The sequence below is a fragment of the Pteropus medius genome, unplaced genomic scaffold (genome assembly GCF_902729225.1).
Source record: "Pteropus medius unplaced genomic scaffold, Ma_sr-lr_union100, whole genome shotgun sequence".
NCBI classification, from domain to species: Eukaryota; Metazoa; Chordata; class Mammalia; order Chiroptera; family Pteropodidae; genus Pteropus; species Pteropus medius.
The window spans coordinates 65,232-91,656 of record NW_024346202.1 but is presented as its reverse complement, the minus strand read 5'-3'; the positions used below and the strand labels follow the sequence as shown (position 1 = coordinate 91,656).

At 34.3% G+C, this 26,425-nt stretch overlaps 1 protein-coding gene across 1 annotated transcript in view; it reads right to left on the bottom strand.

The window, feature by feature from the left end:
- Nucleotides 1-573: 573 nt before the first annotated feature.
- Nucleotides 574-26,425, bottom strand: part of LOC120613061 (ankyrin repeat domain-containing protein 26-like) — a 51,009-nt gene continuing 25,157 nt past the window's right edge. The window contains exons 11-19 of the mRNA XM_039875700.1: nt 24,433-24,526; nt 22,867-23,124; nt 20,298-20,380; nt 19,019-19,153; nt 13,291-13,361; nt 12,797-12,890; nt 9,952-10,046; nt 8,570-8,699; nt 574-693 (exon numbers count right to left, since the gene is read on the bottom strand). Coding sequence (XP_039731634.1) covers nt 10,032-10,046; nt 12,797-12,890; nt 13,291-13,361; nt 19,019-19,153; nt 20,298-20,380; nt 22,867-23,124; nt 24,433-24,526 — 750 coding nt within the window. The 3' untranslated portion in view covers nt 574-693; nt 8,570-8,699; nt 9,952-10,031. The remainder of the gene's footprint in view (nt 694-8,569; nt 8,700-9,951; nt 10,047-12,796; nt 12,891-13,290; nt 13,362-19,018; nt 19,154-20,297; nt 20,381-22,866; nt 23,125-24,432; nt 24,527-26,425) is intronic.

Genomic DNA, 26,425 nt, shown 5'->3' with positions numbered 1-26,425 from the left:
AGTAACAAAGATCACAATCCAAAAAGTACATGTGTCAAGGGTCAGAAAGTGCAGAGCACTTTTAACCCTTTGAGTTTGAGTCGTTATCTTCAAAAATATAGTTTAACTCGTTAATATTTCTGTTTAGCAGAATACTGACAGAAAATTGTATACTGATATTGCCATCTAGATTATAAAGCTTTAAAACCACTTAGCTTAAATAATAGTAGGTCAAGTTAACTACATGAAAATATTAAGTGAGAAAAAATACAGTCATGCCAAACCAAAAATGAAGGAGAGATGCAAACTGTTCTGGACTAACATTGTAAAGGAAAGTTCATTTCCTGACATCATTTGGCAAAATTATACTGTTTCGTTAGCTTTCACTTCCTACTAATCTCATGAACCTTGCTTGATCAAAATTATTTTAATATTTGCCTTTAGAGGCAAATTCATGAGCTAAATCAATTTTCACTGATTGCATGTTTTGGCTTACTTGTTTAGCTTCTGTGTCAATGACGTTCTAACTTGTAATTCCTCTAGGTAGAGTTGTTTATATTTTTCCAAGTCTGTTTTATTAGAATCTACTTGAGAAGCTTTCACTTTGGAGAGTTCAGATTCCAGATCTTCAATTCTGAGTTCTATGTGACTTCTTATTGAAGCATTATCATTCTCTCGGAAATGCGGTAAGTTTTCCTGAGATGCTGCTTGTGCCTAAAGCAAATACAAAGGATACATTTTTGAGATAATTATAGCCTGAATAATTACACTATGTTTGTTTTCTTCAGTTATGAGTCAATGATACCATGAGAAACTATAAAATTTTAAAATTTTAAAAATTGAACAATAAAACATAATAATCTGAGAGGATGGTACAACTTTTAAATCACAAATGTTCCTTTCTTCCTAATAGTCTTGTTTTACATAGCTAGGTCTTAAAAATAAAATGATTCTCTAGGAAGAATCATTCTCAGGGAACCATTTGGTGTAATATGATGAAAACTGAAACATTTAAAAGAACAAGCAGATGCCATTTTCCTTCCTGAAATCTACAAAACAAATTACTAGTAAGGGAAGTAGACGAAACACATACAATGTACATATCCAGAATGTCATTTGCTGTGAAATGAATTAAAGAATATTAAAGATCAATAAATTAACCTGTAAAAATAGGTCTACTTCTTTTAACTTTTTGACTATTTCCTGTCTTCCTCTCTCTTCAGTCTCATGTTTATACTGCTCGACTTCATTGTATTCTACCATATTCATTTCTATGTGATTTTGGAGAATTACTAATTTTCCTTCCAAATTTTTATTTTTATTCTTCAGTTCATCACATTTTGCTTGTATTCCTTTCAAAGACAATAGCTGCTGTCGAAGAAACTGATTTTCTTCTTCCAGACGTAGACATTTGGAAGATACAGTTTCCAGTTTTGCCTTAGAATCAGTAATCTGCATGAAAAGAGAATAGAGTTTGGTGAAGAAGGAAGTCGACTGAGAAGAGCCTAACTCAAAACCAGTATCGACTTCTAAAATAAATTCAGTTGCAATAAAATGTTATCTGTACTGTGGTGGAGTCTTAGGATGTGGAAGCTCAAATTACCCAGAATCAAGAACACGGTTAAAACCACCAGGAGTCGCAAAAAGACATTCTCTGCCGTCATTGTCTTTGCCACAAACATCTGCATTGGATTCTATACACTTTCTTGTTTGACTATTTTATGTCTTTCCTCCATGAAATGATGATAAGTTACCTCCGAGTAGAAAGTCTCTAACCTCTTCCCCCATCTTAACTCTCCATAACATTTTTAAAAAGTTTTACGGATCTCATGTTGAGTTATTTAGGCCTCAGTTGATAAATGCCTCTCAAATAGGACTCTGAAACTGAGGTTCTAACTAATGAATCTTATAAATATGGCTTCTACTGCCATAAGCCCTTTACCAAACTACAAGTGTTTTAATGTAATTTGAATTGCATCCCACAAAGAAATCATTCCCAGAGTTAAGGAGAAATTACATCTCCCATTACAAAAGTTTAGTAAAAAGATTCCTACATATTGTTGAACACAAAAATGACTAAATTTAATCATGGTAAGTCAGAATCCTTTATTACATTCCACAAAATAAGAGAACATTCTAAAGAACAAAACCAACACCAACAAAAATCTTGTAGGGATTTCAATGATATGAGTTGAGAAGAACTACTTTCCTTTAGATACAATGATTATTTGAGAAGACAAGGTGAGTGAATGTGGTATTTTAAAAATATGTCTACAAATTCTTTATTTCTTCTCCATGACTTTCCCTCTCCTCAAATATGTGCTGGCTTTAGTAAGTAACTGGTTTCTAGAAACTAGAATTATGGCAGAACTGCTGTATGACTTCAATGTCTGGCTCAGAAAATGTGATACAGCTTCCATTTGCCTTTCTCTGACTAGGGAAGCTCAGCCTGAGAACCCAGCCACCATACTGTGAAGAATGAAGCAGCCCAAGACACACAGTACGTCCTCATTTAGACTTTCCAGCTCAGACGGCCTCAGCAAATGTCCTGATCAGAAGCCAGCTTCGGCTGCCAAACATGTGCATGACAAGACCTTAGGTGATCGTAGGTCCCAGCTCTAAGTCATCCCAGCTGATGCCAAGTGAGAAACAAATGAGCCGGCCTTACTGAGCCTCGCCTAACTGCAGGTTTGCGAAAAAAATAAATGCTGTTTTGAGCCGCTAGGTTATGAGGTGTGTTTTTCTCCTCTGAGCAGCAAGAAATGACATAGATACTAATATTAAATATGGAATTCTGCCACTTAGAAAAGAGAACTAAATTTGTAGGAGTGACTTTGAATTGGGAGGTAAGTGGAACCTGGAAAAACATAGAAAAGTGTGAGAATGCAAACCAAAAGGGCATCTGAGACAGGTATAGGAGGCCCAATGGACCCTGAAGAGGCTGACCGCAAGGGCTTCTGGGCAATTGAAGAAAATGACACCGGAACCTGGATGAGAGGGAACTCTTGCTATGAAGCAGCTAAAAGTCAAATTCAGGAGAAAGGTAAGTTTAAGAAAGACCATGAACTATTAAGGAACCAGGACTTATTGGGTTCTGATATCTGTTTCCTGTTTATAGCATCTCCCACATGTCCAATTGTCAAATCATGCTAAAGTAAAGAAATGGCTTCTGGGCTAAGAGCAAATCCACAATGCCACTAGGAAGATATGGTCTAAGGATGGAGACAAGACTGTGAAACCCTCTGTTAAGACCTTGGAAAGAGACAAGATGGTGCCTCAAATTCCTTTCAGGATCCGAAGACTATACGAATTTTTAAGGCATTGTCCTACAATAGCTCCAAGGAAACCCAAGGTGAAAAGAATATCTCACGATGAAATGCGGTGGTGGCTCTAGTACTGGCACGAACCCCAATAAAATTCACAGGCAACACAATGTTTTGAAGAGAATTGCAGTAGCAAAAAACCTGCTTCCGAGCTTGGACTAAAGGAGACTAAGACAGTACAAAAAGTGGCCTGTACGTCTTACACATTCCACACAAAAGAAGCTGACTGAAAATAGAGCTGCAAGTGCAGGGTATTTTTTTATCAAAAGAGCAGAGCAAAGTGCTCAGAGGGTACAGCAAAGGGCCATGGGGAAGCGTTCCCAAAGTTAGGACTTGGTCCTCACCAAAGCACTGGCAGCGCGCACCAGGCTGCATTTCAGGACTGCTGTGGACGCGTGTGCCTCCCGGTCCCCATTTCTGAATGCAAGTCTTTAGCCATTTAGCACAATGTTGGAAGTGTAAGTGATCAATAAACTTGTCTCTTTGCTTCTCAAGTCTTTGTATTGAAAGGAATTGTCCTCAAGGGGCTCGACTCCAGCAATCACACTCCAGGCACCTCATGTGCATCTACACCTGATTAAAATGGTAAAATCTTGGACTCAATCTTGACTTCATAGTAATTGAGACTTCTGGGGGTATTAGGTAGGGATCGGTGTATTTTTTTACGTGGGAGAAATATAAACAATTATGGCCAGAGGGTAGATGAAGCTGGTTGTTAAATGTGTCTGTATGTTTTGAAATATTCCTTCCATATACAAGGGAGAATATGGGTTAACCTTAGTGACTTGCTCCTAATGAAGAGAAGATGATGGAAGTGATGCTGTGTGAATTCCGAGGCTAGTTCAGGAAAAGCAACACTGCCCCAAGTGAAACAGGAGAACAGAGACAAGCTGGCCTAAATTTTCCTAAATTTTCCTAACTTTCAATTTGTGAACAAATGTCATTTACATAAACCACTAAACTTCGGGGAGTTCTTTAGGGAACAACAGGTAAACCTCTGGATTAAAAAAGAGATAATAAGAAACATAACTCATACTGCAGAAATTATTGACATACCTTGTTGTATTGCACTGTGCTTTATTGTGCTTCACACATATTGTGTGTTTTTACAAACTGAAGGCTTATGAAAACTTTGCATTCAGCAAATCTATTGGGGAACAATTTTTCCAACAGGCTCAGATGATGGTTAGCATTTTTGATCCATAAAGTGTGTTTAATTAAGGTATGTGCATTGTGTTTTTTAGACATAATGCTATTGCACACTTAACAGACTACAGTATAGTATACACATAACTTGTATATAGGCACTGGGCAACAAAAAATTCTTGCGACACGCTTTCTTGTGAAACTTGTTTTATGTCGACAGTCTGGATCCACACCCGCAATACCTTCGAGGTATGCTTTGCTTGTAAGTCTCCTTTAAAGTGGGATCTAATAAACGTTGAGATTAATTTATTGATAACAAACAATTCTAGTAGAAAGAATCAGATAACTGGAAGAAAGACATAAAAAGCTTTTCTAGGGTTCCCTTCTGTTACATCCAGGCAGGTATGTATTTTTAGAATTTTTCCTCAACTTAAGGAATAAGGAAGAGTGGCAAGGAGACATATGATTTAAAGAAGCAATCTCCAACCTTTTTGGCACTAGAGACCGGTGCTCCTATGAGAATCGAATGCCTGATGAGCTGAGGTAGAGCTGAGATGGTGATGCTAGCGCTGGGGAGCGGCTGCAAATACAGATGAAACTTTGCTCCCTGGCCCACCGCTCACCTCCCGCTGTGCAGCCTGATTCCTAACAGGCCATGGTCTGGTACCAGTCTGTGAGCTGGGGCTGGGGATCCCTGATTTAAAGTATAGTGGTTGAAAAGCTAGAAATAGTCAGTTTAACAACACAAATGAGACTTTTTACCTGATTTCAAGTCACTGAAATGCCTAAAGAGTTAGGAAGCTGTGAATATTTATTTATCAATCTAGTACTCAATCTGCATTTTCTTTTCCTCACAGAGGAAATAGCATTATAGAATCATTTTCATTCTCAGCAGTAAAAGTCATGTAAGGTTTTTAGACACTATTTAAATCCAATTTCTCCTTTTCCATACTTCCAGCTTGCTTGTATGAGAAGGTAAGACCATCTCATCTTTATGTCATACCACAATGCTTCACATCACATCAATTGGCTTTGAAATTTTGAAATTCAAATTACTAATCTATTATTTGTGTCTGATAAATTGAGTGAATACTACCTGGTTTTTAACAGCTATAATTTTGACTTTTTTTTTTCTTTAAATGGGATGAAACATTGATTCTGTAACTATGTATTAAGCTACAAAGTACAGCTGCATATCTCTATTAAAGTAAACTAAGTCGATACAGGGAACTGTGGTTTCTGAGAATGTAGGATCAATGCCAAGGGCAAGACTGGCACCAGTGTTACACTAAAGACCCAGGTCAAAAGCAGATCTACTTGCGAATTGCAAGATGATGGATTATAGAGATTTCTAAACAGGAAAGCGGACAGTCCAGATTTAATCTTCTCCTTCCCAGAAAGTGAAGTCTATGGAGGACTCTGCGGATTATGAGTGAAAAGCAATGAAGATATGGCCAACTAAGTCAGCAGATCCTGTTGCCAACACAGGATGGAAATGAGAGTGAAGTGGGAGGCGCAGGTTAGGAGACTAAATGTCTGAATGAAAGGTCTGACTGAAGGAAAATAGAAGGAGGAAGCTTCTTTGTAAGCCTACTTATTCTATCATGTCACAGAGTCAGCAAGGCATCAACTGGTCACAGACTCCTTCAAGAAGCAAATCAATTCTACAGAAGTGGAGTTAAAGACATTCCACTATACCAAATTTTTTTGATTACACAAAACAACTGGTAATATGCAAGATGACAGAGAAAGTGTTCTCATAAAATTTGATTTGGTATGAGCATAAGGACAGACATAGGGCAATAAATTAGAATTGAAAATCCAAAAATTAACCCTCAAATTTATGGCCAAGTGATTTTCAACAAGGATGCCGAACGGTTCAATAGGACATGAATAGTCTTTTTTAACCAATGATAATGGGACAACTGAATAGCCACATGCAAAAAAGTAAAATTAGACTTCTACCTCATACCATATATAAAAATTGACTCAAAATGCATAAGCTAAAACTATAAATCTTTTAGAAGACAACATAGGTGTATATCTTTATGACAGGATTCAGCAATTGTTTCTTAGATATGGCATCAAAAGATAAAAATTGATGAACTGGACTTGATTGAAATTAAAAAGTTCTGTGCTTTAAAAGACATCATCAAGACATAGACTAGGCAAGCTAATAAATGGGAGAAATATTTGAAAATCCTCTACCTGATAATGGAGTAGTATCTATGATATATAAAGAACACTGACAATTCAAATATAAAAGGATGATCCAATTTTGAATGGGCAAAGGAACTGAATAGACAGTTCTTCAAAGAAGATATACAAATGGCTAACACATACAAATGTGAAAAGATGTACAACATCATTAGTCATTAGAAAAATGCAAATCAAAACCACAATAAGATGCCACTACATATCACTAGGAAGGTTATAATCAAAAGTCAGGTAATAGCAAGTGGTAGTAACGGCCAGTGGAAAATTGTTAACACTCATATATTATGGACAGAAATGTAAAAATGGTGCAGCCACTTCTGAAAACAGTCTGGTAGTTTTTCAAAAGGTTAAAGATGTAATCCAGCAATTCTATTCATAAGTATATTCCATTCATAAGAAAAAACACACATGGCCACGCAAAAACATGGACATAAATGTTCATAGCAGCATTATTAATAACAGCCACAAAGTGGAAACAACCCAGAGGTTCATCAAATGATGAATAAAATTTTTAAAACTATAGTCTGGCCATACAGTGGAATGTCATTCAGTGATAAAGAGAAATGAAGAACTGATAGTACATGCTATAAAATAGATTTACCATAAAAACTTTATGCTAAATAAAAGAAGACAATCACAAAAGGCTGTCACATGTTGTGCAGTTCTATTGATATGAAATATCAGAATAGGCAACTCTAAAGACACTGAGAGTACAGCAGTGGTTCCCTATGGCTCATAAGAGAGGAGAAGGGAAACTGATACATGGGGAAGGCAAAACGGTATGGGGTTACTTTTTAGGGTGATGAAAATATTCTAAGATTGATTGTGATGACTATATAACTCCCTGAATAGAGTAAAAGCCACTGATTTGTGTAATTTAAATGAGCAAAATACATGGCTTCTTCATTATATCTCAGTAAATCTATTGCAAAAACATCAATTTGGTGCTACTCCTTGGGTCATATAATGGTGTGCTTCTTGGCTTTAGATGATCAGCCAGGGTTTAAGATAGAGGTATGCCTACTTTATAGAAAAATGATATAAAAAAGGCTGTCTTTCTCACGGTTATCAAGTCTATAAAATTGGAGAATAATCTATATTACACGGCTCAAATCATTGAGTGGTTTGTAGTTCCTCAAATTAAGTGATTTTGGGGTCCCAAAATGCAAATCAAAATCACTTCACACCTGTTAAAATGACTATCATCAGTGGGACAATAATAACAAGAGTTGGAGTGGATGGAGGAAGAAAGGAACCCTCATACACTGCTGCAGCGATATCAATAGGGATGAAAAACAATATGGCAGTTCCTCAAAAAATTAAGAATAGAATTACCATATCCTTCCTCTGGGTATTTACCCCCAGTATCTGAAAAACATTATTCATAAAGATATATAGACCCTGATGTTCATAGCAGCATTATTCACATGAAACTGTGGAAACAACTGAAGTGTCCTTTGATAGATGACTGGATAAAGAAGATGTGGTGCATATACACAGTGGAATATTACTCAGCCATAAGAAAAGATAAAATACTGCCATTTGTGACAAATGGATGGATCTTGAGATTATCATGCTAACTGAAATAAGTCCGACAGAAAACATTGAGAACCATATGATTTCACTCATATGTGGCATATAAAACTGAAAGCAACAAATGTACAGGAAAAACAAACAGAGACTCATGGACACGAGCAACAGCTGAATGGTTACCAGAAGGAAGTCGGGGAAGGGGAAGTAGAAATTTGTTAAAGGGGGTCAAATATATGGTGATGGAAGGAAACTTAACTTTGGGTGGTGAACACACAATGCAGTATCCATATGACGTATTATTGAACTGTATACTTGAAACCTATATCATTTTATGAAACAATGTCTCCCCAATAAATTTAATAAAAAATTACCTTCTGTTTTAATTTAGTAATCGGAACATCCATTTCAGTGAGATTGGGTTTTAAATCTCCAGGCAAATGAAGCTCTCCCTTTTCATATTCATTTAATTTCCTTCCTGTAATTTTTAAGAGTTCCTTAAGTCTGCAGTAAAGTACAAAATGAGGAAATCAATTCATTAAGAATAAATATTTGATTCTTATTTAAACTGATATTATGTTCTTGTATATAAAATATGCAAATCTGTAAATTAGGATCCTCTTTCATTCGTTCCAGTCAAATATTGTGTGAAAGCATATTAACTAAAGTATAGTCTTAGATAAATAATATGAAAAATAATTTTATGACATATATGAAACAGATAATATTATAACTATATAGAGTTCTTATAAATGAGTTATTATTAATATGTTTTCCAATGTTAATATAAAACCTTAACGTCTTTGTAAATATCAGCTATACACCAGACATCAATATCCAAGGTGAAAAAGAAAACCATAATTATACATGAATGTTTTGAAAAAAACACAAAAATACCTCTTGATACTCACTTCATGACAGTCTACAAGAAGAAAAGAAAGTATCAGTAAGAGATTATTCAAAATAGAAAGAGAAACAGAAAAAGAACTCTTCGGAAGAAAGAAATAATCAGAGAGATAATGTGTAATAGTCTCTTCAAACCTGTAGAACAAGAGATGTCGATAGCACGATGTTAGCGAAATTAAAGGGATACAAAACAACGTAGAGAAAGACAGTTAAATGAGAGAAAAAAAAGATTGATGAGAATCAGAGAACAAACTTATTTTTTCAGCAGATAAACAGACAGGAAGCCATGTGGGTGCTTCTCAGACATCGGGAACGATTTCATTATTTTTTGTTCTAAGTCATAAAACAGGATCACTCATCTTATTTTTCTTTTAGTCATACACACATTTTGGCATGTGGAATATATTTTACAACTGAAAAAAGTAGAAAGAAAACCTGGCCAAATCAAGATAATTGTTGATCTTGTTAAACCATGACACAGATCTGTTTTTAGATGTTCAACTGTTGCAATGCTGAAAGGAAGAACGCTACTAAAAGAAGGAAAGATTACCAGAGAGGGCAAAGACGTCTCACAGAAATAAAAATTCGAGGTAGACAAAGAGAATGCAGTCACAGTATATGCAAAAGGAACTGTCTTTATTGTTTTAGGAATCATTAAAGAGTAGGTATTCTATTTGGCATTCAAAAAGGTTTGTGCTGTGAGTTTCTAAAGAAATTTTTTAAACAAGATTCTTTGTTTACTTATACAAATTAGAGATATGAAATAACATTGTATTTAGGTTTTCATAAACTAAAATTATAGCTAACCCTTAATTAATGGTTAAAATGATCTGAAATAATAAAATCTTACCTGGTAATCTCTTTTTCTAATTCACCATTTTTCCTCTTTTCTTCATCCAAACGATATTCCAGAGATTGTTTTAGTAGCTCCTATTCATTCTCAGACTGTGAAAAACATTTTTAAACAAAATGAATTTTAAACATCTAGAGACTTACCCTTCTTTCTTTAAAATATTATTCCTCATTATTTCATGAAATATGTGATGCCAATAAGGACAGATTTTAAAAACAATGACTTTTCTTAAAACAGTTCACATTGATTTTACATTATCATCGATTTTTTTCTAGAATTTGAATTGCCAAAATTTGTTAAAAAACCGATGTTTTTCCATGGAAAATGCTGTTAAAATCTTTTATAAAGAGTGCCTATATTTACCTTTTAGTTTCTAATGATGCCCTACAAATATTTTCATTAATAATTCAAGATATTCCAGGTTTGATTAAATCACATCTTACTGAGATAATCTTTAAAAAGTTCCCATGCAATTCTCATGACATTATGAGAATAATCTGACTTTAGGATAAGATAGATTCTCCTCCTCTGTAAGCATTCTTCCATAGATTCCAATTTCTCCTTTTCTATTAACGTCTTCTCTATGTTATATAAATACATAACTTTTCCTTGACTCTTGTAGCTTTATCTATCATCCTGTTTCTCCCCTTCCATTGGACTCTAACATTCTGCCATGCATGGTCTCATCCACATATTCAGATTTCACCACTTATTCTCCTCTTTTACATAAGAATCTGACTCTCAATCCTGTAACTGCACTAAAATTTTTTTGAGGATTCTTTTTTTCTTTAGTCCTTATCCTGCTTTACTTCTGAGGAGCAACTGACAGCCCTTCCCCCACCCGCCCTGCTCCTCTAAACCCAAGTCATTTCTAAGCAACAGCAGCCCTGATATTCAGTCCTGGACCCTTTCTATTCTTCCTTTACATTCTCTCAGAATTCTTTACATCTCAAGGCATCAAACCAGATTCCTTAAACTACATGTCAGCCTTGACCCCCTCAATGAGGTCATCTGTTCTTTTCTTTCTTCTAATTCCTCACAGATAATATCCTCACACTCATAGACCACACACTCATAGACCATTACTTGGTGTGGATTAGCTAATATTGTATATTTTGTTGTACATTTTATCGGTGTTGCTTTGGGAGTAGTGTTATTTTCTGATCTTGAAGGTCCCTTCCCTCTCAGGACGTTGACCAGCATACTTCGCCCTGTTTTTCTCTTAGAATGCAAAAACTTTGCACAAGCATCAGACTAGCCATTATTGGCTTTTTTATTAAATCACATTCTATTCCATAAACACCTGACCTGACCTATCAAAGTCTTCCTCCCAAGTTCCATTCAGGTGCACACTCAATTACGTTGTTTGAAGGCGGAGTCAGCTAGAGCTCTCTCTTCTTCCCAATCCAGATTCCCCGCCTCAACATTGTGGATCAAATACCTTAACCCAGGTAGGATCTGGCCTGCAGATTCATGAGATTAGACCCTACTAGAGATGATAGACTATTGACTGAGTTTGTTGAAATCTGTCTGTTATTAAACTTTTTATTCACAGAGTAAGTAGACCATACAGTGATCAATAATTCCATATCATAACTCATTTCTACAGAAGTCTACAAAAAAAAAAAATCACTCGATATTTTTGTATAAGCTCAATCAGTACTGGGTTTGCTTACAAATTTTTTCAAGTTTTGATACCTTAATAGATTTCTGTCTAAAACTTTAAAGTGACAACTCCAGGCACTCTTATTCAAGGAAGACTCTTTATCAATATATTGTCATGTCACTTGTATGAAAAGTATGCTAACACAATGTGTCCAATTTATACGAAGTTGAGAAAAACTATAATTTTCAATATTTCTTTGGCCACAGGAAGGGCGAGCAACACAATCTTGCATTTCCCCTGATAGGTATATCTGTGTAATGAAATTGCATGGACCCAGCTACAGCGACAGAAGGAAGCTAGTTGATAGGTGTGTCTACCTCACTGATCCAATGTAGGGTGCACAATGCACCCTTCTGGTCTTAAATCATAGGTCACCTCTCCCACAGAGGAGGGCAGGAGTGACAGAAGAATTCTGTCCTGCTTAGTAGTTAATGTGGCTTTCTCTTTATGTCAATAAATTGGAGTCCTGGAGCTCCCATCAATCTTTTCTGAGATTGGATTGTGAAACTTTTGAAAGGCTGATTAACTCAAGTTAAGGAAAAAATAATAATTTCCAAACTTGCAATGCTAGGAGCACGATGTTACTATGTAAGGCCATAATTGAGCAGCCATTTCTACATTTTCATTGGCATCTCTCTCTTTTTCTCTAACAAAGAAGAAAATGCATTCCTTTAGGGAAAGGCTTGCATAATGACCTAGTATGCATTCATGATGAAAAGAACAAAGAACAAATTAGAACATTAAAAAGAATTAATTCTTAAAATCTCACTGAAGGGTTTAGATTACAAGAGCAATTCAGAATTCCAGATCAAATCAATGATCAAACGTCTGGACTCAGAGATATTTGTAGTCCCACATTTATAATGGCATTATGAAAAACAGTCAAAAGCTCGAAAAACCAAAATGAATGCTATACAAAATGTGGTATATATCAAATATTGCTTTCAGACTATGATAATCTTTTTTATTAAAATATTACTACAAAAATTATTAATCTTTTGAATTCACAGCTCCCTCTATAAAAAGAAGTTACATGACTACTAGCAAGTACTGTCAATGAGTACAATACATACTTTTGTCAACGAAACTTTTCATATTGTCCAAATATTCTTTATACTACTACAAGAGAAATAAAAATTCTTTTGCAGTATGACAGAAATTGAGACATTGACTTACCAAACTTGTCCCTAACAGGTTTCTCTGAAGCTGTTCACTTCTGCTGGCTTGCTTTTTGATTGTGTCTTTTAACTCAGCACATTCAGTTTCAAGCCTAAAACGTGTATTAAAATAATTATTCTCACACATAGTTTTAAAACATATCGCATAATTTCTGCACAGACATCTGAAGATGCCATTGCCAAAAATCTCAAGATTTCAAAAGTAGATGACTTGGCAATTGTGTAATTTTTATAGTTGTGTTTTCTAGGTAATGTGCAAGATTGTAGAGATAATGTACATAAATTATGCATTTCAAAATATCTCAAAGCTGAAATTTTTATCTACTTTCACACTGGCGTATTTATTATCATAGCTGATCTAACTCTCTTACTGCTCATCTGCTTTATAAATACTCTTTATTTTCTGTGCTGCTTTCAATTTTTAACCAATGTCACCCCAATCAGTTTTTTTTTAATCCCTAAGGAGAAAATAAATAAACAAACAAATAATACTTTTGCATTTGATCTTGCATCTTCTCTGCACATTTTATGGCCTTTACATGTTCATTGCTTGCTTCTTGCACCTAAAATTAAAAAAAGAACTTTAACTACTGATAATCTCATACAATATATCTGTATTTGTAACTAAAATTTTATTGGAACAAAGCCACACTCTTTCATCTGCATTTCGTTTATGGCTACTTTGTGTCATAACAGCAGAGATAAGGTGTGACGACAGAGACCGTATGGCCCACAGAGCCTAAAATATTTACTCTCTTGGCCCTTTACAGAGAAGTTTACTAACCTTCTTCCTAGTACCAAAACAAAAACGTTATTCATGTTGTCAAATTTTATTTTATCAGATAAATATGCAAATTTATATATTGGTCAACTGGAGAAAAATAGCAAGTTAACTTATGATAAACGTTTACATTTTTGTATGCCAAGCAATATACCAACTATCATTTTTAAATAGTCATACATGTGGATATCCATGGTCATTCCAGTGATTATGAAAGTTAATAGCAGGCTTTCAGTGACAACCAGATGCTTCATGGAATAGTTTGAGAGGCAGTACCTACATAGGAGCCAGAATGCCTGAGTTTGAATCCCAGGTCCACCAGTTATTAGCAGTGTGACCTTGAGCAAAGTACTTTCAAAGCACTTTCTTCTGTCTCTTTTCATCAGTAAAATGGAAATAATAATGGGGTCTACCTCACTGGGATGTTGGGAAGTTTAAATTAGGGAATATACTAAAGTGCTCAGAAGAGTATGTGCAGCATAGCAAGCTCTTAGTGTCTTCAATTAGTATCATTATTGTTGCTAATAAAGTTATGTTCTAATAAAGTTACATGTTTTATGCAGATGGCATGCCAATGGAAGTGGTTTCTTATGCAAGTTGCTCTCTAATCATTCTTCATACCACTGAAAATTGAAGCAAATGGGGAGCGTGAAGCCGAGAATATACCGCGGTCCTTCAAAAACTTTTCACCATTTCCACTAGCCAACAGTACTTTTTGCTGCTTGTAATGATTTATAACGTACTTCCTCTCTGTGCTACTCAGTGAGCAATGATTGTGGACTACAAGGCAAAGAGCATCTCCTGCACTGAGTATGTAACTTACAGGACCGGGAGAGGCGGGGTAAAGCCACTGATGTGAAAATAATGGACTCTATGGCTAAATAAACATTCCAAAATCAATTCCTTCCCAGAAACTATTCACGTTGGGGTGTGTTAGCAAGTTTTTTGATGAGCAGATTCTGGCAATGTGGCATGACATATCAGAAAAGCCATCACCAGAGTTTTACATGGGGAAAGTGCTATAAATCTATAAATCTCAATTCTAGCTGCATAGTGAAGGAAGACTGATTTTGACTTTTTTTTTTTTGACACTGAAAGGGAAAAAAACAAGCATTCAATTAAATAATTTTCTATTTCAAATTAAAATACATTTAGAATAAAAGCTTCGTTATATGAGTGTCTCCAAGTAGAAAGTATTTGTGTGGTATAAAATATAGATTTTATCCTAACAAATGTTCAGATAAAATATTTTCAATTGATACAAGGACAGGTAACAACATATCAAATGGTGTTTCCCCTTAGATAAATTTAAACTTAGAAAGACATGATTATTTTATATGAAAAAAAAATTATAACAAAGTAAAAGTGAGGGCTAAATTGTTCTGCACAGGCTAGATGAAGAGAATGATCTCAATCAGAGTTAGAACAGTCAGAGAAAGCTTCGTGGAGAAGGAGAGATTGGGATCCGGGTCTGAATTGATGTAGGATTAGGCAAGAGAAATAGAAACTGAAAGACAGAAAGGATGGCATGAGTAAAGGCTGAGAGATGGTGAAACTAGCCTAAGTCGCTCAGAGGACAAAATCCAATGGCAGAGAAATAAAAATATATGTTCACAGAATAATTTGTAAACTAATGTTTGTAGTAGAATTGTTAACAGCAAAAAAGTGGAAACAGCAGTAAATTCCATCAACTGATGAAAAGGTAAGTGGTTTAGCCACATGATGAAGTGTTGTTCAGCAATAAAAAGAAAGAAAATATTAATATATGCTATAACACTGTTGAACCTTGCGGACGTGATGTTAAATGAGAGAAACTAGTCAAAAAAGGACCACTTGTTGTTTGATTCCATTAACATGAAATATCCAGAATAGGCAAATCTATAGAGACGGTGAGGAGAATGGTGGTTGATTGGGTTGGGAAGGTGAGAAGCTGGGAGTGACAGCTAAGAGATGTGGGGTTGCATTTTGGGGTGATGAAAACATACTATAGCTGATGGTGGTAATAGTTTCCCAATTCTATGAAGATATTAAGCTATACTGAATTCTACATTCTAAATGGGGGAATTCTATGATATGTGAATTATATACCAGTAAAGTTCTTTTTCAAATCCAATAGTGGATCTATACAATTTCTTAATTCTCTCTTGTAGGAGTACATACCATAATGATCTGAATATTTCCATGCTTTTACAATATTTCTAAAATGGAAAGAAAATGAGGGAAATCCCTATTCAACTGATTTGTATAATGACATTCAGTACAAGTTACTGGAAATCTATAAATTATATGTACAGATTATATATCCTTGTACAGTGCCAAGATAAAAAATAAGATAACTTTCTATAATGTTCCATTAACCATATGTTTTGATTTTAAAGTATGCTTTCCTCACAATAAGGGAGATATTACTAAAAATATATGGTTTAATAGAAAAAAGTCTCTCAGCTCTAATGAAAAATGTTCCATAATTCTCAATTTCCCAAAATATGATTAATGAGAAATAGCTGCCTTTAGAGTGTTCAGAGGTCCTAAGAATACACTATTTAAGACTGAAATGTTTCCAAATTTCATTCAAATTGCCATGAATAAAAATAAAATTATACCAACAGTAATGTATTAGAAGCTACTGAAAGGAAGGTACTTTGAGATACAGCATCTACAGCTCAGTTCATCTGGGAAATCTGGAATTAACTGTCAAAGGAGTCCACTCACCTGAACCTGAATTTCATAATGCCCATTCCCAGTATGAGCATTTCTGTTTATCTGCTTCATAATGGCATTGCAATATGGTGACAGGAAGATTTAAATTATGATTTTAGCATTATAAGACTATAGTATTGATATCAATCTATATCTACTACCAATTCGAACCTAAAATTTCATAAACAACACAACGTTTTCCTCAAAGAAAAGCAATCTCAGGTTAATTTATTTGCTGTATGTATCCTTTTAAACTGACAGAACAAATGCATTTATAGTCTGTATACTTGAAATATGCAACTAGATCCACTATTTAGCCATAATCAAATATTACTTTGAGTTTTCTTTCAGAAATTTGAAAAATATTTATCTTTCTGGATACTTACTTCTCTTTCTTCTTTATCCAATTTATACCGACACACTCTCTCTTTTAAATGAGGACATTCATTGATTAACTTCTGATTTTTTTCTTGCAGTATATGGCCTTGTTTTTCACTTTCGGCCTTAAGTCTTTTTATCACATCTTGAAGTTGTTCTTGCATGTTAATGACTGCTCTTTCTTGACTGTCAGCTTTGTGGTCAGCATGATCCAGTTGCTGTCGAAGCAACGCATTTTCACTTTGTAGATGAGATAACCTCTCCTCCAAGGATTTTTGCTTTCCAGTGCATTTATTCACTTTATCTTGTTCATGTTGATACTTATATTCAATTTCCTTCTTTTGACACTGGGTCTGGCTTAGGTCTGTTTGGACATGTTCTAAAACTAAAGTCCTTTCTCTGAGAGCATCTCCTATCTGATGAAGCTCAGTTTCTAGGCTGTTCAATTTACTTTCAGCTTTACACAGTTGTTGAGAAAGAATCTCTTTGTTCCCTTTCAGGTTATACAGATCAAAATTCTTTTTGTCCCGTAAATGAAACCATTCATCTCTTGCTCTCTGGAAAGAAAGTTCTAGGTCTTTTTTTGACGTCTGACCTTGCTCATGATCATGTGTAGCAGTAGCCAGTCTAGAACAGTATGATTCAACTTCTGTTTCCAGTCTTTCTTTGTTTTCTTTTTCATTCTCCAGTTGAGATTTGAGCATTGTATTCTCAGCTGTCAGAATGTTAAGCTGTGCAGTATATTGAAATATTTTTTTTGTTAATGTTTCCTCGTTCAATTTTATTGTCTTTTGATGACAGTCATTTTTGTCTTGTACAGTTGCAATGTCCTCCAAATATTTTTTTTCCATTTCTTGCTTCTGATATTTTACTGTGTCTATTTCCAGTCTTAGCATGGCAATTTCATCCTGCAACATGTGGTTTTTATGTAGCAGACTTTTTTCTTTTTTATGACTCTCAGAAATCTAAATAAATAAAAGAGACTTATAGCTAACATTCAATAAAATGATATCATGACATTTTCTGAAGTAATGAAGGACTTCTTTGTTTATATTATGAAGTGTTTGCAATGAGTTCATATTGAAATGGAAAATATATGGAGTTGGTTCTAAACCACCAACTTTATATAAGCATAACATTCTCTCGAATTCAAAATGCAACATAATATGCTGAATTCATGAAAGTAAAAGATGAAGCATAAGAGAATTTAAGAGTCTCAGAATTAGGAAGGCAACAAACCAGGGAGGCATAATATAAAAGATTAATAAATGTGATTATACTTAAAAATGAAGTTTACAGTTTGAATATACAGCTACCCTCATAAGAGTATTAACTGCATATATCTGGCCAGATTACATTTCCTAAAATTTTTAGTTCCCCAAAATATTCCATAGACATTCTACTTTTCTAATATTTACATACTCAGTTATAAAAATTACATCTAGTAAGAACTAAATAGAGAAATCTAAGCATTGCATAAGCACTCTATACATATGAATGAAGTCATTTAGTGACCACAATCTGGAACGGAAAGGTTAAAAAGATAAAGAATTCAGGATTTTAGCCAGGTCTTCTGACTCTACAGTTTTTGTTTGTGTACTAAACCACAGCTACTTCTGTCATACAAAGATTGAAATGTAAAAGAAGCCTTATATTTTAAAAAAAGAAAACTCATGGTAAATAAAGAGAAATTTTAGAGCACTCTTCTTAGAAAATCATGAGATTATTTGCTACTGTAATAATTTATTTCCTCTTCAAAATGATTAAAGTAGTAAAAATTATGAAATAGGAGAAAATGACTGACCTATTATACTAGAAATAAAATACTTATCAATGAATTATTACTAAGTAATGTTGTGGCATACCATCATCTTAAAAGCTTCTTGTACTGAAATAGGATGCTACTTTGAGCAAATTGTTGTTTTTATCAAAAGGAGATTGACATCTAAAATGTGCTGTCTGAACTGGCTGTAGTTATCCTCCTTACCATCATTAAAAGTAAAAACTAACCTCTGTGTTAAAATAGCACGGGGATATAAGCACTGCCAAAGCCTGGAGTGTCTGTTGTTAATAGTAATAACCTTGAGATTATAGACATCTCATCAATTCCTGTGAAAGATAGTAAGAGTCTCCCCTTAGGATGAGGCCATTGTGAACGCCACTACTAGACTGTTGGAGATAAATTGATTTGAATCAAGAATATTATTTCATCTAGTGGACCACAAACGTCAACCCCTAAGATACATACACATACACACATCTTTAAAATCCTCTATATTTCTCATATGTAGTGTTGATTTTTTAAGATATATACACACAAATAAATGCAAACATGCATTTGAAAATGACTAAACAAAATACCTCAGAATTCATTTCCTTAAGATTTATTTCTATCTTTTGTTTGCAAAGGTGATTGGTTGGGATTGTATCTTGTGACATTCTAGCATTCAGTTCTTGAGAAAGTTGCCTCTGACTGTCATTTCGCTCTTCTATAACCTAGAGAATCAAGTGTAAACAAAGAAAAATGAGAATATAATTAAAATTTAACTTCTTAATCTAGGGATTTGGGGAGTTTATCTACTCCCAAATCACTGAATTATAACTAATTATAACATCTTAGTCTAAAATTAAAAGAAAAACATGAACCTGCAAACCTACTCTTTTCACCGTTTGAACTAAATAATTTGTTGTATGTTAATCTACCAAAAATGAATTGGTAGACGATTTTTTATGTTACAAAGGCTTCCTCACTTAAAATAGTTCACCTCACCTTATCTTACGTATTGAGCTGCTACCTACACCGTATTTAAGAATTTTTAAAAAATTGATAACTGGACAAGAGGTAGGCTTTACATTTTTAGGAGCCAAAATCATTAACATCAGTCAGAAAGAAAAGCAAAATCCTAAATTTTGATTCAAATTACACACACTGACAGTGTCCTGCATAGATATAGTTATCTGTCACATCCAATTCTAATTTATTCTAATATCCATTAATCAGAGTGGATACAGATTTTAATAATATTTACTAATTTCCTACTCTGAAATGAAATAAATTAGACAGTTATTGTTTGGACCCTAACGATGAAAGAGTTCATCCTGGAAGCTGTGATTCTCTTTAAGAGGCAGTGGAGTTGATTTTATGACCCCATTCCCTCCCTGAATGTAGACTCTGAAGTCAATTGCAGAGAGATGACAAGGAAGAATAAATCTGTAACCTTTATATTATTGACTAGCAATATCAAACTGCAAATTTTGAACCACTGAGAATGAATACTCCTTTCACATGAATCCAACTCAGTGACCATCACTTTTATATTGTTCATAATTTCAACTGTTTAATCATATAATACAATATTTGATGTTACTTTATCATGTAAGGAAGTTATAAAACTGAAAGAAGCAAACAATACTCAGAAAGGCTTTTTCTTTTTGCCTCAAGGCCAAGAATAAATTTAGCTATAAGTGACTATAGATTCTAACAATATTTTAGTTTTTAACTTCTTAAGAATAATATTCAATTATGATCAATAGACTCTAAAAGGCTAGCTTGAAAGGTAATTACAAATGGACTATGTTTCCTTACTAAAGCATACAAATTAATAGTATACCAGAGATTTAAATTTAAATTTTTACATACCCATGGGTGGTTCTTTTCACTTCCACGAAGCCTTTCTTGCTTTTCCTCTGATGCCAATCCTAAGACTAGTTCTGCTGAGAAATCTGTATATTAGGTAAAATGAACTCCTTAGAACGATTAGATATAAGCTATTTTTATAAAAAAAAAAACAAGAGATAACGTTTTATCAATTGAGAGTTTAAATTAAGCTTAATCTTTAGCTGACTATTTAGATCCTTAAGAAATACTTCTAATTATCTAAAACTTCAACAAACCATTTGTCAAATAATAGATGTTAGTTACAAAGTTTAAGGCATAAAAACATCTCAAAAATTCATTCAGAAATTCATTCACCAATATCAATGAAAAAACTATGAGAAACAAAACAAAATTTAGAAATACAGTACAACATATAAAACCATACTGTACTCCATATATACCTTTTTAACAGCATCGTAAGCTTCAACTGCATCACTAGTCACAGTTTCCAAAATTAGTTTCTTTTTATGCCTTTATCAGTTTACACCCATCCTTATATCTGAAATGTTTTCCCCTACTATTCTGACAAATTTCTTTTAATCTTTCAGGACTCATCACTGGGGTTAAAATAACACAGATGAAGGGTCAGGAATGGCTTTACTGGAGAGAAGGCCTGAGCTGAGACTCGCAGGGAAGTTAGCCAGAATCAAAGGGGTAAAGGGTGGGAAAGAGGGAGAGCATGCAAGGCTGCATCAAGACAGGGAGAGAAGCACACAATAGGGTACATTTTGTCTAACACATAGGAACGGTGAGGAGGGCATCACTTGCAGTTCAGTAATGCCAGAGGAAAGAGTGGATAGTAGAAAGAGTTCAAGGTGAAGGTTTGGAAGAAGTCAGATTATAAAAGCTTTATGTATACTTTAAGATAGCAGGAGAGCGATATGGTTTAATGAGTGTTTCCTCGTCCTATTTTCATTTGAGATCCATCACTCTAAATGATGTGGTAGTGATGAATGTGAGGGTATATGAATGGAGGGAGAGGAATTAAAAGGCAATATGCAAAATAAAGATAGTCCAGAACTGAACTGAGGAAATTTTTCCAGAAATATTTAAGATACTTTATGTTTCCTCTGTTTATATAATGTATATATTTATACATTATATTTATTTTATACTGGGCCAGTATAGAATAAATCTTTAGTCAATGAAAAATGCACAAATCCTGGATTCTTGGAGAACTAGACACTACTCATTGCTTTGTAAAAGGTATCAAATACAAAGTGGAATGAACTGCGTGAACTCTTTTAATTTGCTTGAACTTGTTTTGTAGTTTTTTCTGTTTCACATATTCCTGTGTTGGTGTTTTAAAAGTCCTGCTTCTTGCATCTCCTGGGCTCATGAAGAAGAGGGTTGTATAGATATGTAAATAACTTTGAATTCATAGCTTGAAGTCACTACTCTAGGAGATAACTGAAAATCTCTTAGAAACACAATGTTAATTGTACAGGTAAGGAATGGAAGGAAAATAAAACTATAGGGGTGAAAAAAGTACTGTATGTTTTATTTACTTAAGACCTTATCATACAACTGATAAAGGGCACTAAATGAATGACACAGAAAATCAAACACGTATTAGATGTAGTCAGTCAATAGAATGAGTATCCTAGTAGAATTAAAATTGGTTATCCATATATTTTTAAATGATACAGCATGCCATAAAACCAGTATTCCTTGTGAACTATTTATTCATTAAAAATAAAGTTTCACATATAATTTCATTCCTATGTGGGATATAAAAATGAAAGCAATAAATGCACAAGACACAAACAAACAAAGAAAAACTCATAGACACAGAAAAGGGTTTATTGGTTACCAGAGGAAAAGTGGGGATGAAGGGAGGTAGAAAAGGTAAAGGGGGTCAAGCATATAGTGACAGAAGGAGATCTGACTTTGGATGAACACACGATGCAGTATACAGATGACGTATTATGGAATTGTATACTTTAAGCCTATACAATTTTATTAACCAAAGTCACCCCAATAAATATAGTGAAAAATAAATTTGAAAAAAGGTTACAAAGTATGTGGATACAGTTGAGAGGAAGGACTATGTAGCAAATGCTCGATGATTCCCATTCCTGCTGAAAAAGCAACTTCTAAAATATATAAAGGCATCAAAAATACAAAAAGGTGCTTTTTCGGTTACACTGAGCATAGTTCCAACTAATGCTTGTGGATTTAGTGCTATAAAAATAAAGCCAAAAAAAACCACATTTTGTTTCAGTAGGCAATCTTTAGATCCCTATCCAGTTTTCCCATCTAGTTCCAAAGTTCTAAAAGAAAATCCTGCTACCCACTCCCAAGTGAATGCTAAGTACTAATCTAAATGAAAATCATCTTTCTTCTAATTCTTTCTTATTCATATATATGTTACTTTGTTTAGATTACGAAAGCAAATGTCTTCTTAAAAGGTATTCTGTTTGGTTGTACATTATATAAACAGAGGAAACATAAAGTAGATTTTGCCACAAAAGGATTTTTGAAAACTCAGAAGTGTGGTGAAGCCACCCGGAGGTGGTCTAGGGTTAAACTCTTTTTGTGTCTTTATTACCTTCTTTGCTCTCTCCTTTTTCTGGTAGCCGTGATTCACGCAGGTTGTGGAGCCTAGGAGACCCTATTAGAAACACAGCTCCAATATTCGTCGTTTCTTTATCTTCTAAGGTCATGTGTCCAAAGTCTGTAGAAGCTGATTGATTTGGTGTCATCGACTGTGATACAAACGGACATTTATCATCAACTTTCAAATCCCCAGTTCTTTGACGAGTCTCATGATTGCTGGGCAAACCGGTAGAATCCCAGTCTGAAGAATCTGAAAATAAAGTTTTCATTTATTACAATGTAAATAATAACACAAATTTGACTAACTTGTAAAAATTCTGTCTTCTGAGATGTGGTCCCATGTCATTCTGTCTCCCCAAACACACCACTCCTTCACAGTCCGTTTTATTTGATGTGTCCTATACTTAACCGTTCACATAGGTTTAATCATCGTCTCTCAGCAATTTCTATTACATAGTCTTTTTCTGTAAAAGCTTTGCTTAATAATAAAGATTCTTTGGGGCATGAATTTTTTGTTATTATCAAAATTTATGTCTAACTATTTATTCTAAGTTTAAGTATACATGACAAACATTCACAGTTTAAAAAGACTTTTAATGAAAGGTATTAGTTCAAATAAGAGACTACTTAATTACAGTAAGATGGTCTTTTCTGAATGCACCAAAATCTTCAGAATTTATTTTTTTATGCCTTAGATAAACAAATTTATATGAGAAATGACAGCCTTGGGTGACCTCATTGTTTCTGTGGAAAAATAGGCTCAGGCTAAGTCCACACTAGCTCCAAAGAGTACAGTGTACCATGAGACAGGAGATAAATGTACAACAAAAATACTTTCCTGTTTTTAAAACAAAATTCTCAGATTTATACTTTTTAAAACAAGTGAATGAAAAAAGCAACAAATGTAGAAGTGAACCTTTAAAGCATGTTTCCCTTTATCATTTCACACGTATGACCTGTGATTCTCAAGTGTCATCTGAGAATCACTGGAGTCCCAAAGTCCCTTAGCTCAGGGGACCCAAGAGGTCAAAACTATTTTGACAGGAATACTAAATGTCATTGGCCATTTTCACTTTCATTCTCTTATAATTGTACAGTGGAGTTTTGTACAGACATGATATGTGGTAACATTATAACTCTAATAATGAACTGTGTGACTGTGTGTGCTTGTAATTACATTCTTTGGTTTTAGTTCCTAATATTTTACATATCAATAGATACTACCCACTTCAACAAAATTCTTTGGAATTCTCAATAACGTTTAATAGTATGAAAGAATCCTAAGCCAAAAAGTTTTAAAATTATTGTTTTAAAAGATTATGTCTACCAAATATGCATTATGCTTAACTACTTCTCTCATTTTTAATAAACAAAGATACTGTACAACACACACACACACACACACACACACACAGTCTGCTAATCAGAACATCTGGTTGGCTTAAGATTATCAGTGTAACAGCATTGAGTAGGCGAGCTTCTTATAAGACTATATGAGTATCAGTGTTTTAAGTCAACATTCTGTCACATGACTTTTTTAAAAAAATGAAGTTCTTACCTTCTACTTGTCCATTTGGTATATTTTTTCCACTTTCTTCTGCAGCTTCAGGTAAATAAACAATGTAATTTCCTGGAACACTTGCAGCGAAACTCTGTTAAAATTTATATTAATAATGAGATGCATTAATATTTCGTATATCTTTCTAAGAAAATATCTGAATTTCCTACTTTAAAAGCCATAAGACTTAAAAATAAGTTAAGCTTGTATTGAAAACAGAAACATTTAAATAGAAAAACTCATAGCATGCTATCTAGATCAAGACTATCTTGGTCTTCATTTGGCTACTGACTAAAAATTTGAGCATGGAAGGCTAGAGTAAATACTTTCCTAGACAAATGACTGATTTATATGCACATTTTAACCAAGAACTAAGATACTTGACATGATAAGAAACCTTGGAGTATGTCATGTTGAATATAAACAGAACATTGTAGAATCTGTTTCACGTAGGTAAATGAGGGCTTGAAAAAAGCTAACAATTATTTGACAAAATTTTGATAGAAAAAAATGATTGAATGAAATGGCAAAGCGGTAAGTAAAACTTTTCTTGAAATTATGTTTAAATAGCAGCAAAAAAGTTTACATACAGTTACGGAACTCTTCAAAAAAGTACAGTAAGCTTTAATAGGGGAAGAATAGCAGCATTTATTTATTAACAATTCAAAATGTGCCAGGCACTTATTATGCATATTTTATTTCTTTTCTACATGCAAAAACACTAATAAAAATGTTATGATAATGGTTACCCACTTCCCGTTTCCTGGTCCTTCTAAGATAACAGAGTAAAATGCAGAGCAGATGTGATCCATTGTTCCCTCTGCAGCATGTCCTTCTCTGAGACCTTCACGTGACTGGAGCCTTCTCATGCTTCACTTGGCAGCTTTTGTCACCCTCAGAAACATCTTTTTTGACCACCTCAATTCCACTCCCAGCCCTACTCCAACTATAAACTTCCCCAATATTCTGTAACCTAACATTCTCTACATTTGTTTTATATGAAACACGTAGAGTGACATAAAATGGATTATTTGTGATTTTGCTCCTACTTCTACTGCCTAACCCCTCAATTTCTAGATTCCAGGTCTCACTGCCCAGCACATAGTGGGTCTTCCAGAACAGACAATTAGTTCGGATCACACATTTATGATCTTACCAAGAAAGCCTCAAATACTAAAGTACTATGTACCCACAGGATATATCCCATAAATGTCTACTGAAACTTAACATCCTCCAGATTCAAAATCCACATGCCTGTTCTAACATTCCCATTCTTTTATTGACATTACTGACATTTTATTGTCCTTTAGGTTTACAAAAAAGTCCTCAATAGTTAGTAAGCCACTAAATACACTGTGATCATTGTCTTACATTTCCATAGCACACTTTACCGTTTACATGTTTTCACATCGGTTACCACATTGGTTCATTACACACACCTAAAAGGTAAGATTAGTATCCTTATTATGAATGAGGTCACTGACATTCCAACAGGTTAAAAATAAGTTTTCCCAAATCCAGCAGCTAGTGAGTGAGTGATCAAGGATGCTACCATGTCTTGGACTTCAAATACAGTGTTTGACCCTTGAGGCGGCCGATGCCTGTAGCTAAGAGATCACGCCCTTCTTCTCTTTCTATAACTGTCGCCTTAGATTAGCTCATCATTACTTTATGCCTACCTTACAACAAGTATGATTGCCATAAAGGTACTCAATGCATGCTGTCCCAAACTCGTCACTTATCGAAATTCAACTAACCAAATTGTTGTTAGTATAATCCTACATATTATCACCATTCACCACGCTTTCCCTTCTCTGCAAATGGTCTTTGCGAACAACATGACCATCCGAATATAATAAAACTTCAAAGTCCCTGGCATTACCTTTTCAAATTCCAAGATACTAAAAAAAACTACAATCCAAACTGTTTTGTTTTGTTTTTTCTTTTTCAGAAACTCATTGGAAGATTCACACATCCATGTACACCATAGAAT